We start from the raw sequence: 15,334 nt of genomic DNA on the forward strand, positions 1-15,334 counted from the left end.
CACAAACACAGGCCGACACTCCCATTGGCTGAACACACTAGGAAAACAGTAGCCTTCCATTCACCAGATCTGCCTCTCAGGATGTTATGTTTTCTGTTCAAATGCTTTCTTCTGATTTTATTTTGGAAATGACGGTCACTCAGAAAAACATCATTAAGTGGCATTACACTTGTTGGCTCTGTCAAACATCACAACCTCTTTGACTACTGCTGGTTCTTTTCACCCAGGGACTTTTAGCCAACGGGGCGGCACGGTGGCGCAGTGGTTAGCACTGTCGCCTCATAGCAAGAGGGTTCCAGGTTCGAATCCCGGTCTGGGCCCTTCTATGTGGAGTTTGCATGTTCTCCCTGTGCCTGCGTGGGTTTTCTCCGGGTACTCCGGCTTCCTCCCACAATACCAAAAACATGCACATTAGGTTAATTGGCTACTCTAAATTGCCCCTAGGTGTGAGTGTGAGAATGTGTGGTTGTCTGTCTTTGTGTGTTGGCCCTGCGATTGACTGGCGACCAGTCCAGGGTGAACCCCGCCTCTCGCCCGTAGTCAGCTGGGATAGGCTCCAGCTCCCCCGCGACCCTGACGGATAAGCGGTATAGAAAATGGATGGATGGATGGACTTTTAGCCAACAAGCACATAACTATTACTGGATCGTCTTTTGTGTCTTGAAGTGAGCTTTGGGTTTCCAAGTTAGATGTAAGCTTGGTTACCTGTAATACACACTAAGAAACAATCTGATCTGTTAATGTTTCATATGTTAAATTAATCACTTCATTTACTTTGCACCCTCGCTCTGAGAAAAGCTTGGCAGGTATGGAGACGCAGAGAAGTGTGAATATGTGTGCACATGCTCACGTTTTAGGCATACCTAAGCCTGTTTATGCTTGTGTCTGTTCTCAGATATTCCAGAGTTTATGGAGGGATCATAGTTTGATTGATGTTTAACCTGAAGTAGAATAAACAAAAGACTGTGCACGTGCAACAGAAAATGAGAAGTAATGGAAAATTTCTGACCGAGTTGGTCTGTGATGCGAAAAAATAAATCAAGGAGCCTTACTGGTATGTGCTTCTGTTGCATGTGCTCACCTGTTGTGATAAAGAACAGTCACGTACAGTGACATCTACTTGAAAGCAGAGTGCGAACGTGTAGCTACAAGATTGTCTCTGGGCTTAGCAGGACACTGATAGACAAGAGGAAGACAGGGAGGGACGAAGACATTTAGAAGAGCAAGTGAAATGACTACAAATAAGAAGAGAATAAAAAAAAAAAGAGGAGAGTGACAGAGGTTGTCCTCTTGGTGTGAAAGAAGCCAGTGTATGAGAAGGGCCATGCAGGAAGGGGTGAGGGGTGGGGGTGGGGGAGGATAAGAGAACGAGACTGTTTGAAGCAAAAGAGAACAGAGACAGCCTTCATGGTTGAGCTGGTGAAAGAGGTGCCCTCTCAGCCCTCCATTCTGAAGCAACTGTGTGTAAGTGTCCACACACACACACACACACAGAGCCCAGCAGGATCTACTATGGGTTCATCCGTCCAATCAAGGAACCGCAGTGTGTGGCTGTTTGCCCAGGATGAAGCATCGTACCTGGTATAGCTGACTGACCAGGAAGCCCTGCAGATGGCCACAAAAATCGCACATACACACACCTGTTCCACATTACGCACATCACACACACTTCAGTTCTGGGTCATTTCCAAAGAGGAAAAGGACAGTTACTTAGACACCATGGAGCTAACTCATTTCCGTTGGTCAAGGATCGGCCATGGTTTCTTATACCGGGCAGGGCTTTTAGCATGTGATCATACTGTATTTTCTACACTTAAAGCAACCTACCTGTCTTTGAAGGCTTTCTCACCCATTTCACGGGCTGCCCTGCGGATCTCTTCTGGAACTGAGTCTTTCTCAGCCTGGGAAACCTGGTAGACTTTGTGCCCGGCATCCAGCCGATATGGACCCCCTTTGCCACCCAGCCCTGCAGTGTCTCTGCCGCCTGCGAAGAAACACAAACCAAACACAGTTGGAGACATTTTAGATAACCCGTAAGTGATCTGAAACCTACATTTAACCTGGAGTTTATATTAGGTGAATACCAGTTACCAAAATTATCGTGTATTGTTGACTGATTAATTAATTAACCGACTAATGGTTTCAACACCATGATTACGCTTGGTCACAGTCACACGCGGTAAACGTGATTCTGCCTGGTTTAGCTTAAGCACAGTTTAAACTACCATCCTCAAAGTCATTATGCAGATGAGGACAGGGGTTTAGTGCTTTACCCAAGGACGACTAAGCGCTTACTGTGGAAGACAGCACACCTTCCCACACGTCATCGCTCACAAGTGTGTGTGAAAAATGTTCTCACAGATTTCAGTCAGCATTTGTGCATGTTCCTGACCCAGTAAGGGTAGCTACCTGTGCCTCCAGCCCACTGGTTTCCCCCAACATGAGGAGCATTGTTGGGGTCCATCTTGCCATGTTTTGGGGCAGTGACATCCAGGCCACTGTCCCTCTGGATGGTAATCTAGGAAAATAAAAAAAAAAAGAGTGAGAGATGCCAGGTCAGTTTTTTTAAACATTCACCAGACAAACACTCTCAGGTGCTATTATGCAGGGGACGCACAGTAGGCGGAAGTGCAGCAAGAGGTCAGTTCACACACGAGCAGCAGCACGTACGAAAGACTCACATGTGCAAAAGACACTTAGAGTATTTATACACATTACATATTAAAAGAGCTACATAGATACACATAATGTTTAGCTAACCAGTAAGCAAATATTAATGATAATAAATCCAAACCACTCAGGGAATACACTTTCATCTGAAAAGCTGCACTGCTTCACAGGTAGCACATTGGGCTGCCCGTGGAGTGGAATCATACTTTGCCACTAATAGAGAGACATATGAGTTTGCACTGTTTACTTTTCCACACAGTTTCTCTTAGAGTTAACCTTCCGATGTACTGAATTAGTATATGAGACAGCCATCAAAATGCCTGTCTATGACGCAGCAAAACTATTAAGAGAATGGAGCTCTGAGGTTTGGCAGGATGAACAGAATGGGCTCTGTCTTTCACTGCAGGAGGGTGATGAAGAGCGAAGGAGCAGAGACACAGAGAGGTCAGTGCCAAAAACAGCATGTTGGCTCCCACACCGAGCCAGAGTCTGGCCAGCATGAAGGCATGACAGAGAGACACGATGTAGCTCTTACATACTTGTGGAATTTAAATGGTATCTGTGTGGAACGAGGTCCTGCTGTCAGCTGAGGATGGCTGTGTTTGTGTAAATAATCTGTGCTGTTTTTGCAGTTGAACAGAGACTTATCTGGTAGGAGCAGCAGTCCAGCTGAGAAGGACCCCTCCTGTCCCCTCAGCCAACAGACTGTCCACACCTCAAACTGACACACACAGTGGAGCTCAGAGCTCAGGCTGTTGTGTGAAGCTGCTGTATCAGCAGATATATCTATATTTAGAGCGGATTACAGTGGTCAGACTGAAACAAACCATGTCAGATTACCAGGACAAGATAATAGGCTACTCATGCAGTGGACCTCCTGTGTCATGATTTGTCAGTTGGGCACAATAAAATGTATTGCACAAGCAGATTCACACTTATTTATAAATCAAGAACCACTCAACATTTATCCAGAGACCATCCACCAACTGTTCAATCTGTGTTATTTCTCAGCTTTCACGCCTTTCCCAAGAGTGAGCTGTCCTCGCTGACCTCTAGTACAATAAACATGAATGAAGAAATGAGAAAGAAATCCATATTAATCAGATTTTCACAAAATCAACAATATTTTTGACACCAATCCCTAAATTTTGCTAATAAAGGAGTTTAGACAAAGATGTCTTGATGCATGATATTTTATTTTTGTTGTGAGTTCTCGCACTCACCTGTCACCAATTGAGCATGTGACTTAACAAATATCCAAAAGGCTGGAGATTTCGACACTGCTATTAACTCTACAACTGAACACTCAGTACCACCGGAAACTCCTGGCTATAGCTGGAGAATGAGAAACCCATCATTGCCATCATCATTAATCTTCCGCCAAAATTGACTATTATTTGTAAGTAACTCACTCACCCAACATATACTAGACAACATGACTTACAACTTAACATCTAACAAGCCAATACACCAATAACCACAGAGGACAAGTGCAAAATGAACCAAGCCAGTGCCAATCTTTTGCCATTTACATACAGTTTTTGGTGTGTTACTACTGCTGCATACTTGCAGTGACAGGAACCATCAAAATGTTCAAACCTCCTCCAATTTGAAATTCTTTAAAAAATAAATAAACAAAAAAAGCCCAACTCTCTTCTGTTGACTGTTAAATATCCCACAAAGTGCATATGTTCATTCACTGTCAATCTTCTTCCATTTTTTTTTTTAAAAAAGAGCATTGTATGGTATGGTATCAAAAATGCAGTATCATTGCCGTGTTGTTTTTAAACTCCTGACTGCTTGATCGCAATGTTCTAAACTATCTTCAGCCTCAGGCCTATGTAACAATGCATTGACTTGCTTACAGTGTCACAATATATTGAATTGCAATCCCTGAATGGAGATACATATTGTATTGCCAGATTCTGGCTGATACAGAGAATAAGATGACAAACCATGATCACATCATCTTAACACCAGCTGTGTAGGCTGATCTACATGAAAAAAAAATCTTTATTGGCCAGTCCTTGCATGACAGTAGGGTTGGGCGGCTGTTTCAGTAAGCAGCAGTGTTTCCAACACAGGTCATTTTAAAACATCCTCTCTGTCCTATGCATCTGCAAACCGACAGATCTGTAGAGCTCAGCAGAGCTTCCATTACTGTAGTGTTAGTGAGTAAGAGTCTGCTCACAGGTGAAGCAACGTTAACCTCGGTAACCAGAGAGAGAGCGTGGCGCCACAGCTCTGTAGCGAGGTAAAGGGTCAGAGGTTTGAGCCGCTCAGGTCACCACAACTCATCTTCCGAAGCTCACCTCCACCATGTGACCACTCTCTGATTACACACTGATTCATACAGCATGCGTCTGAACGTGTGTGAGTCGTACACCGCATACGGCGCAAGAACAGCAAATGGATCATGAGCTTTGCTGCACACATGCCTGTCCCATGTTGGGAAATGAGGGTGTGCACTGGTGCACAGGAGAGTGGTATCAAAGGCTTAGTTGGACTGCCTAGATATATCATTCTCACTGAGTGTTTATGGACGCCATTATGACTGCTCATTAGCCACACACACACACACACACACACACACACACACACACACAGCAACACTTTCATCACACCTGCCTGTGAATCTGCTGAGCTCTCATGCTCATCAAAGGTGTCTCGGAAGTCTGTCCATCAGAGAGGAAGTTGTCAGGATTCCAGTGCCCTGAACGGTCTTGTTTCAGTAATCCATCCATGTCATCACACTGTTTATAGATAAAACTCTCTGGCTGGTGACAGCATAACTTGTGAATGTGTCTTCATGCTGGTAATGGCCTCTTTTCTGGCCCACTCACAACCAGTAAAGGGGTGACTGATGCTCTATATTTGGTTTTAGAAAAATGATGAGTAATGCCTTACAACATGTGTCCATTTTGGGCTGTGAGTGACTCGGTTCAGCTTCCTGTAGTTGCGAAAGACGCATGAGTTATTTGTGCACTGTAGCTGGAGAGTGGTGTGTGAGTAGGTAACAATTAAAACTGTTGAACCTGAATTATATTATCTGGGACAGTTTCTGTGTTCAGTAACACTGCAGATGCCTTTTGAAGAAAAAACTAAAATGGGAATACAGAACGAAGAAAAAAAAACATTGGCTTTTCCTCTCACTCTGCAACTTTATTTTGAATCTTATTACAGCTCTTGTTAACAATTTGGTCACTGTCTTTTAAGTCTGATCAAAACACACACACGGTGCACTACTGAAGCAGATTAACAGGAGCTACTGAGAGTGAAAACTATTGATCCAGTATGCCCTGAGATGTTTTTATCTGTTGTGTATTTGGTCATGAGTAACTCAAATAGGATGGATAGCATTACCTCGGTGTCCAGCCCCACTGTAAGAAATCTGGGAATCATTTTTGATCAGGATATGTCCTTTAACTCTCACATATTTTCAAATTTCAAAGACTGCCTTTCTTTCCCCTTTGCAACATTGCAAATATTAGGCAAACTCCACCTCCAGGCTGGACTATTGCAACTCCCTGTCATCAGGCTGCCTCAACAAGTCCATAAAGACTCACCAACTAATCCAGAAAGCTGCTGCATGTGTACTGACAAAAACTCATATTAGAGTTGTTGTATTGGCTTCTCTACACTGGCTGCCTGTAAAGTTCACAAAAGACTTTAAAATACTCCTGCTCACATACAAAGCCCTAAATGGTCAAGCACCATCTTATGTTAAAGAACTCATAGTACCTTACAGGATGCAGGGTTACTTGTGGTTCTTAGAGTCAACGAAAGTAGAAGAGGAACCAGAGCCTTAGGTATCAAGCTCCCTTTCTATGGAATCATCTTTCAGCTTCGGTCTGGGAGGCAGACACTCTCTGTACGTTCAAGAGCAGACTTAAAACCTTCCTTTTTGATAAGGCTTGTAGTTAAGGCTGGTTTAGACTGGCCGCTGTTAATACTGGTTTTTATCGTTCCAATACTGTTATTAATGCTGTTGCTGTGCATCTCTGCCTTGAAGCAGACCACAGCTTTAGGTAGGCGGCCATCTGCCTACCTGAGCATGTTAACCATTCTGTCTGGCTTTGGACCTCTAGAGGAGATGGTCCGACAGCCTGCATAGTTTCAGCTGGGTTTCTTCAAACTATTTTCCGTACCAAACAGAAAAATAAAAGTTTCTCTCTTTTGCTCAACAAAGACGAGCTTAACTGACTTGTTAAATCTTCATAAAACACAATTTATTCTGTGGTTTTCTAGAAGTACATATGTGCTTGGAGCTAGAGAATTATGAAGGCAAGTCTTGTCTTTCTTCTGAGATGGGCAAAAAGATTCAGTTAATGTCCTCCAGACTCACACCTTGGTCAGAAGCCTCAAGCCTATTGCACTGTTTAAGTGTGTCATAAAAACAAGGTTTTTGAAGGTGTCTTGGACATTTTTTGCAAGTAATGCATATATGTACCATATGCAAACAGGTATGCCAACAGGCTCGTATGGAGGTGACATGTGTAAACATATTGGCAAAATAACATATCTGTGAGGAACTATACAGAGAGCCTTTCACACAGGTATGCTTAAATACAGCAGTGCCCCTGTTCCAGTGAGATACCACAGAGCATAGTGAGAGTCTGACCCACAGTAAAGTCAAGGTGCCCCATCAAAGGGGAGGAATCTGGGCCAAACAGAGGTCCTGTGTGGACTGCAGGTGTACAAGGGTATGGGAGTCTGGGTGTGAATTGGTGTATTAATTCTCAGTCAGGGCAGTGTGCTTCATTTTTGGCTTGTTAGCCAGATAAGTTTAGATTCTTTCAAGAAACTCTCTATCTCTGGAGTCTCAGCAACATAGAATGAGTAACCAAAAACATACAGAGATATTTTTTGTCATATGTTTTTGCATGAAATGTATTATAATAATGTATTATAATTGACACAAACAATATTTTTTTACTTTCCCTTCATTCATTCCTAAACAACCTGTTACTTGCTCCATGGACCCAGAACTTAATAATCCATCATTACTTATTCAAGATTCAAATTTTATGATCAGTCTCCTTAATGTCCTCATTTCAGTCCATGTTTAAGATTCTCTCTCTCTGACTGCCTTGTGCACCAACTACAGATCTGCCCACAATGCATCCTACATTGCTGCATTGTCCAGATTTTTTTCTGCCTACTGTATGTTGTGTATGTGGTACCTCAACAAAGATTTCTCAGTGTGGAGGTCTGACTGTTCTGACCCATGCCAAAGGTCAAACCTATTGCATCATCAGTACAAAGCTAGTCCATTCATACAACCCCCCCCCCCCCTGGGCACAGCTGGGTCATAAATTTCAGGCCTGGAAACATTCTGTTCAGCATAAAATCAGGAATGTTTTGGCAGCTAATACATTCTTCCAGACTGAGGCAAGTATGCAGAGTGATATCCAGTTGAAATGTGATTACAGTTATTTTTTAAGCAGTACTGCCCCTCAGAGGTGTGTGAGAGAAACTGCAGGCTGCATACATTTCTATTCATTATCCAGTTCTCTTCTCATTGTGACACAACACGATAGTATCCTAGAAAAAGGCTTTTCCACAAACCATTTAAGATTCCAAACAACGTTGTGATGTTACCTGTACAGGTCTGCCGTCCTCCATCCCAATCATATTCCTCCATTCCATCAGTGATCGCTGCAGGGTGTCCAACCCTGTCTCCCAAAGCCGGACGTACCCTCCCATATCCACAGTGACCACACCTCCAGAACCAAGAGGAGCCATCAGCACATCAGACTCTGACACCTTGGACAACCAGTTGGTGTAAGGTGACACAGTCATTGACCTGAAAATGACAAATGTGAAAGTGGACACAGTCACTTTCAGAAAGCATCAACAGGGCATCAAGATTCAACACGAGACTTGGATTTGACACTCATTCAATTTAACATATATATTTTCCTCCAATTTGTAAATTATGTTGTCAGTCAAGGGTTTTTCCTTGCTTTATACCATAACCTTGATTATTAGTATTAAACCACGGCTTAAGTGGTCAGAAAATACACTGAGGTGGAAACAAATGTGCTGTGTTCACCTTGGGATAGGAATATATTTGACTTTTTTGGAGTTCATATCAGTCACCTCCAGGTACGCTGCTGTCATTGGAGGTGTGACATCTGAGGGACACACAAGACAATAAGCCTTTACATACACCGAGTGTATTCCCTTATTGCATTCATTTACTATGTTGTTCTCCTGATTGCATTTCATCTGAACTCTGACCTTTGGGGTACACCTCCTTCAGGGGCACTTTGTGTGGCGGAAGGGCTCGGACCACCTGATTAGCTGAGAGAAGACTGACACAATTCTGTCGTTTGGGTACGCCAGACCGAAGTCCTCCTCGAAGAAACATGTGAGCCCCACTCTCACTGCTCTTCATCACTGATAGGTCAATAGGCCTCTTAAAGCTGTACACCTCATTAGGGGACTAGACAAGAAAAGAAATCAAGAGGAAAATGTCACAATCACACATACATCATGCACACAGCTGGGCAGCCTAGTTCTGAGTACTAGTTTTCTTCCACGGTCAACGTGGAATAAAACTAGACATACTGAATGGGTTTTCACTCCATTGCATCGTTAACAGCAGTTTAACACTAAATTCTCAACCCTCTATATTCTGCATTCTCAATCGGCCCTTCTCCACATGTGCAGTCATTCATTTTACTACTGTATCTTCTAGTGGGTCCCACACGCACTACGGCCCTGAATACAAGGATGGGTATTTTTTTTTAGGTTTTTAACAGCGCTGTTATTCTTATTAATACTGCTTATCAATCTGGTACCCTTATCGTTTTTTTGTTTTTTTTTTTAGATATTTTTTAAAAGGCAAAAGAAACCATTTAAGAAGAGAATTACTTTACTTTATTGCTTTATCTTAGAAGGAGGAGCAGGTATGGACCATCAGCTGCAACTTTAACAAAAAAGTTGCAAAATCTTTAAATGGGTGAATTCATAAACTGAATCTGGCAAGTTGACCTCAGATCAGAGCATTCTGGACAGAGCTCAGATTTTTCTCAGAATGTAACAAATAAAATGTGATGCATTGTTGTTCACTAAACTATCCAGAATCATGTAAGCATTAAAAGCTCCACTTTGAACAGACGTTAAGTAAATGTAAGTACATTGTGTTGAAAATACCTCTCATCACAAAAAACTGAATGCAGGACTTTTTCTTTGACAGGATATTTACCGTGTGGGAGTTTGCCTGCAGCCCCCAAATCACTAAATCCAGTCATGCTCTGCGTGATCTGAAGTTGAAACTGAATTTCTGAATTGAAGACAAACGTCTTAGTAAGAAACGGAGCTGGTGAGATAAGTATGTAAGCAAATAAATATGAAATGTATTTTCTTAATTTTTCAGTTATCGAAAGCAGGGCTGATAATGTCAGAACTTTTTAATACTATGGTTTAATAATTTAGCCACGGGGCCTGTTTCAGTACTCATGCCTGCTATATAGTGAGTCCCCCCCCCCAGTCCTACGCCCCTGATAGATAACACCTGAAAACATTTATATCCATGTCTTATTAGGCTGTCTTTCACATAACCTCCAGAACAAAACACTGGGGATCAAATTATGTTCCATCTGGCAGGGAAACAGGGTTTAATGCTATAACACTAAATTACCTTGCCAGCCAACAATTGCTGGGCTAAAATACTTTGCAATTTGGTGGCCTTAAATTATGTTGAAAATAACTTTTTAGAAAATTGAAGAGCTCAGTAATACTGAAAACATAAAATGATACTTCTGAACTACAAACAGAACTTCTCATATTTTCCCTGGTCTTCTCTTACGACTTTGTACAGAGATAGATACTACACCAGCAGCCATACCAGACACTTTAAATGGGCATGAAGTTTCTACAGGAAAACATTACAGAGTGCAGATTTAATATTGAATAATTGGTCCCAATGTCCCAAAACATTATTCTACAACAATTCCACAACAACCCAACCGGTCAAGGCAGATGGCCGCCCATCTTGAGCCGGGGTCTGCTAGGGGTTTCTGCCTTCTAAAAGGCAGTTTTTCCTCGCCACTGTCGCCAAGTGCTTGCTCAAGGGGGAACGTTGGGCTCTCTGTATTACAATTTAATTAAAGAGTTTGGTGTAGACCTGCTCTAATTGGAAAGTGTTATGAGATAACTTTTGTTGTGAATTGGCGCTATATAAATAAACTGAATTGAACTGAATTGAACATTATTTCAACAAGCCATTTTGTAATCTCACCACAAGGTCAGGGAAGCCCACAACGACTCGTGCAAAGGAACCACTGTCGGCGAGTATACGGTTAGGTGAAACAATCTTTTGGTCCAAAGCGGCGCTGAGGTTCTCATTGGGTAGCTGCTCACATGACAGCATCTGGGGTACAGACACCTCAGCTGGGATGGTGCAGGTGAAGGGACCAAACAGGGAGTGTTGGAACAGAGAAAGGAAAGGACATGTTGAGATTACATAATAAAGAGAAACAAATGTAAAATGTTAACATAGCAGGCATTGTTTAGAAAAGTACTGTGGCAGGGTACTTCATGTGACAGATCCAGTCAGAGTGTCCACTACATCAATGAACTCAGGGCAGAAATGACTCACATAATTCTCCTTTAGATTACAATAAAGTCCACTGTCCTCAGTTAGGTCTACTGACTTATTACAGTGACTTACGACCTTAGTGGACTAATTCAGTCTAAACTGTTGGACATTACTCATGACTCCATATTTTGTTCGCGGTAACTGTGACGTGGATTGGAATATTGATTGAAATATGTATGGTTCACCTGATATTTTTGGTTTGACTTAAGGCCAGTTGACAGATGGAAGACAGACATATGGCTGTCTGGGGCACAAGTTTATTTCTCTGTATGTCCATGTGCTTGGTGAGGTGACTCAATGTATTTGATAAGTGAGCAGCTGGATTGAACGTAAAAGTCCTGTTAGCCTTTGCTTAGAATCGTGCTAATTGGCATTAATAATCAGTATATATACCTGAGCTGGCTCCATGGCCTGAGCTGACTGAGTCTTCACTGATGCTGTGGAGCTGACACACTCCAGAGTCTTCAGCGGCCATATGCATGGGCTTTGTCAGCAGGAATTTCCTATTCAGTGGAACATATAATATTTGCATAATAAGTGTAAGTTTTAAGATCCTAGGGATGATTTAATGAATCCATCCTTTACTTACTTGTTGGTGTTGCTCTCCAGCAGCAGCCAGCGGTCCTCAGCAACAAGAAAGACAGATTTCAAGTTGATGGGAAGGGAGATGGAATGAACCCGGCCTTCCAGCACATCCAGCACCTCCAGGTGGTTGCTGCACATATAAGAGCGCAGAACAGCAATTAACAGTCTGCCATCGTATGACGCTGTTTTAACGGTGTTTGGAATAATGCAGTTTGGCTCAGAGTAGCTTACCCATCCTCCTTAAAGAAGAGAAGCCAGTTTTTGTGGGCAAAGTCATGACACATTTTATGCCCTCCCTGCAAACGACAATCAGTACACACAACACATTAACTGCATTGTTTTGGACTGCTTTGTTCTGTCATTATCTTTCACTCTTTGAAATATAATTTGCACCAAAGCCTTGAAACCATTTTGGAGATGATAATGCATTCTAATTCATCATCAAAAACAAATCTGTATAATGCAAATGTTTACTAGCCCTTATGTAAAACTGGACACATGGGAAAAAAACATGTCTAGTTTATGTCTTGAATGAATACTGGACATGATTCATGAGCATTTAAGAGTCACAAGCCAAATCAAATTCCCTCTGGAGACAGTGAAACCTCTGACCTGCTGTTCCTTACTGCTCCACCAACTGGAGGTTCTGGTGGAGGGCTGGTCACTGTCTGGAGACAACATGAGCCTCCGCACTGCGCCTGTTACCAAGTCCAAATGGAGCACTGTGTTACTCTGGCAGTGAGACAAATTGAAACAGAGACAGCAAGTGGAATGAAATTTGCAGGGAATAACTTGATTCTGAACAAAGTGTTAAAATATGATTATACTTCCAGAAATCATGGCCACATACAGTATGTTTGATAATTATGTTACTAGTATAGAAAAAAACAATCCTAATCAGCAACATATTTTCATGGACAGAGAGAGAAAACAGAAAATTGAATTATAAACATATAGCATAACTACAAGATATTATCACTTTTGAAAATATGCCATTCACATAAATTTCTTTCAACTTACAGGTATTCTTTTGACACTCAAACATTGTCTATTTGCCTAAAAGGTATGTTTTCAGAATATGACATAAAATTTTGATTGTTTGCCATATACAGCGCATTTTGGTATATATTTTTTCTACTTGTTCAGTATTTTGAGATGTGAATTCAAAAATGATTTCTTTGGTTTCCTTATGGTTAAAATTCAGCGTTTGTGCCGGCAGATATTGTTCCTTTAATAGGTTGTCCCTACATTCATGATGCTGTTTATTCATTTCAGTTCTACACAAAAGAAAATGTAGCCAAATCTCCATTGTTCTGCAGTGCCGTCCAGTTATACTGCCATTCTAAACTGAACACACAGTGAAGTACCAGCAGAGGGTGCTCTTCTCCAGGTGGAACCCCTGAGATCTCTGTTAACTTCACTTCAAGTTCATTCAGTTCAGTTTAGATAGACATGTGGTCCAGATGTGCAAGTGTGTTTGTGTACTTCCTACATGTATATCAGATCAGCAGTAGGACGTCTCAGTGTGTGTGTATGTGGTGTGTACTGGGCGAACTGTGCAAAAGGCTTTCGTTTGTGACGTGCTAGGCTTCATCTTCAGTTTTACGAGTAGGAGCCACAGGGGAGCTGGCCTCAGCCCTGGCTGTCCCACACCACACTAATGGTTTCCTTATGGCCTCCCATTCCTGACATACTGTACTGAGGACTGAATGAGCTATTCAGAGAAGGCAAACCCCATTTCCTGATTCTAAACTTATACTGTCTCTGGACGGAGTGTGTACACACATGGATGTCCTGCATGTGTCTTTTGACAGGCCTGGAATGTGTGCATGGGAGTTTGTTTTAAGTGTGTTTGAGCTTGTGTTTGTATGTCCTTGAGCATAGCACTGTTATGTTTGTGCATTTCACAAATATGTATTTGTACGCATTTACGTGTGAACTCCTAGTAGAACCTGCATTTGGGTGGAAGTGTATATGTTTGTGTAGTGGTTTCCCTCTTTTCCCTGGAAGGCCATTGACCTTTGAATGAACTTTATGTTGTCTGGACTTCTTCATTTTTAGACAGACATAACATGATCTATCACAGCAGTATTTTTAGAAGTCCTCCTCTTTCCTAATACGCACCAGCAGTGCAAGTGCTCTGATAAATTCTGCTGTCCAAGGTATTGGAGCAAGAGAGGTCAAAAAGCAAACAACCTACCACTAACCACCAACCATTTTAAGAAACTCCAACAGACTCGTACACAGCTATTTTAAATGGTTGTGGTTGTCCTCCAAAAAGTTTAAATACCAGTGTTGCGTTAGCGTCACATTGCATATTACACTAGTCAGTAAACAAGGACATCAGACCAAAAGAGACTGGACTATAATTCCCTGACAGCCAGTGTGTGAGTATACAGCTGTGTTATAACAATACCAAGAATACTTTCTTACTTAATTTCTACACACTTCACATTGTTCTCATGTGGTGTTCCATATAACTCACAATTTTGCCATTTACTGTGTTTATGTGTTCTCCAAAGAGAAAATATAATGATCCACATTCACCTCAACTTTAAAGTCACAGTCATATTTTCTTTTCAGTATCTTTCCTGTGGGATTATTTGTTTTATCTCCAGTTCTCTCTACTGCCCTGATGGTACTCTGTGGTGTTTTTGACCACTGCTGGTGCTGTGGAGCAATGCTGTTGTTCGCATGACGTCTGTGATGGACAGTTAGCGACAATAATGTATTATAAAAGATAGTAGCCTTTGCCTTCAAAACAGCATTAGTTTTTGAAGGAACTCGGCTGGTAGGTTGTTCCAAACATCTTGGAGAACTAACCACAGATCTTCTGTGGATGTAGGCTTCCTCAGATCCTTCTGTCTCTTCATGTAACCCCAGACATGCTCGATGATGTTGAGATCACGGCTCTGTGGGGGCCATATCATCACTTCCAGGACTTCCTGTTCTTCTTTACACTGAAGACTTAATGACTTAATGACATTGGCTGTATGTTTGGGGTCGTTGTCCTGCTGCAGAACAAATTTAGTGCCAATCACAAGCCTCCCTGATGGTATTGCACAATGGATAAATACCATCCTGTATTTCTCAGCACTGAGGACACCATTAATCCTGACCAAATCTCCAACTCCATTTGCAGCAAAACAGCCCCAAACTTGCAAGGAACCTCCACCATGCTTCACTGTTGCCTGCAGACACTCATTATTGTACCGCTCTCCAGCCGTTTAGCGAACAAACTGCCTTCTGCTACAGCCAAGTATTTCAAATTTTGACTCATCAGTCCAGAGCACCTGCTGCCATTTCTCTGAACCCCAGTTCCTATGTTTTCTTGCACGGTTGAGTTGCTTGGCCTTGTTTCCATGGTGGAAGTATGGCTTTTTGGCTGCAACTCTTCCATGAAGACCACTTCTGGCCAGACCTGTCCGGACAGTAGATGGGTGTACCTGGGTCCCAATGGTTTCTGCCAAT

At 42.2% G+C, this 15,334-nt stretch overlaps 1 protein-coding gene across 1 annotated transcript in view; it reads right to left on the bottom strand.

Annotated features, from left to right (window-relative positions):
* Positions 1-15,334, bottom strand: part of vwa8 (von Willebrand factor A domain containing 8) — a 79,032-nt gene that overhangs the window by 10,933 nt on the left and 52,765 nt on the right. The window contains exons 30-39 of the mRNA XM_046403826.1: positions 12,476-12,595; positions 12,095-12,159; positions 11,868-11,993; positions 11,672-11,781; positions 10,919-11,070; positions 8,914-9,118; positions 8,726-8,807; positions 8,272-8,476; positions 2,410-2,518; positions 1,828-1,984 (exon numbers count right to left, since the gene is read on the bottom strand). Coding sequence (XP_046259782.1) covers positions 1,828-1,984; positions 2,410-2,518; positions 8,272-8,476; positions 8,726-8,807; positions 8,914-9,118; positions 10,919-11,070; positions 11,672-11,781; positions 11,868-11,993; positions 12,095-12,159; positions 12,476-12,595 — 1,331 coding nt within the window. The remainder of the gene's footprint in view (positions 1-1,827; positions 1,985-2,409; positions 2,519-8,271; positions 8,477-8,725; positions 8,808-8,913; positions 9,119-10,918; positions 11,071-11,671; positions 11,782-11,867; positions 11,994-12,094; positions 12,160-12,475; positions 12,596-15,334) is intronic.

Source organism: Scatophagus argus, chromosome 11 (genome assembly GCF_020382885.2).
Source record: "Scatophagus argus isolate fScaArg1 chromosome 11, fScaArg1.pri, whole genome shotgun sequence".
Taxonomy (NCBI): Eukaryota; Metazoa; Chordata; class Actinopteri; family Scatophagidae; genus Scatophagus; species Scatophagus argus.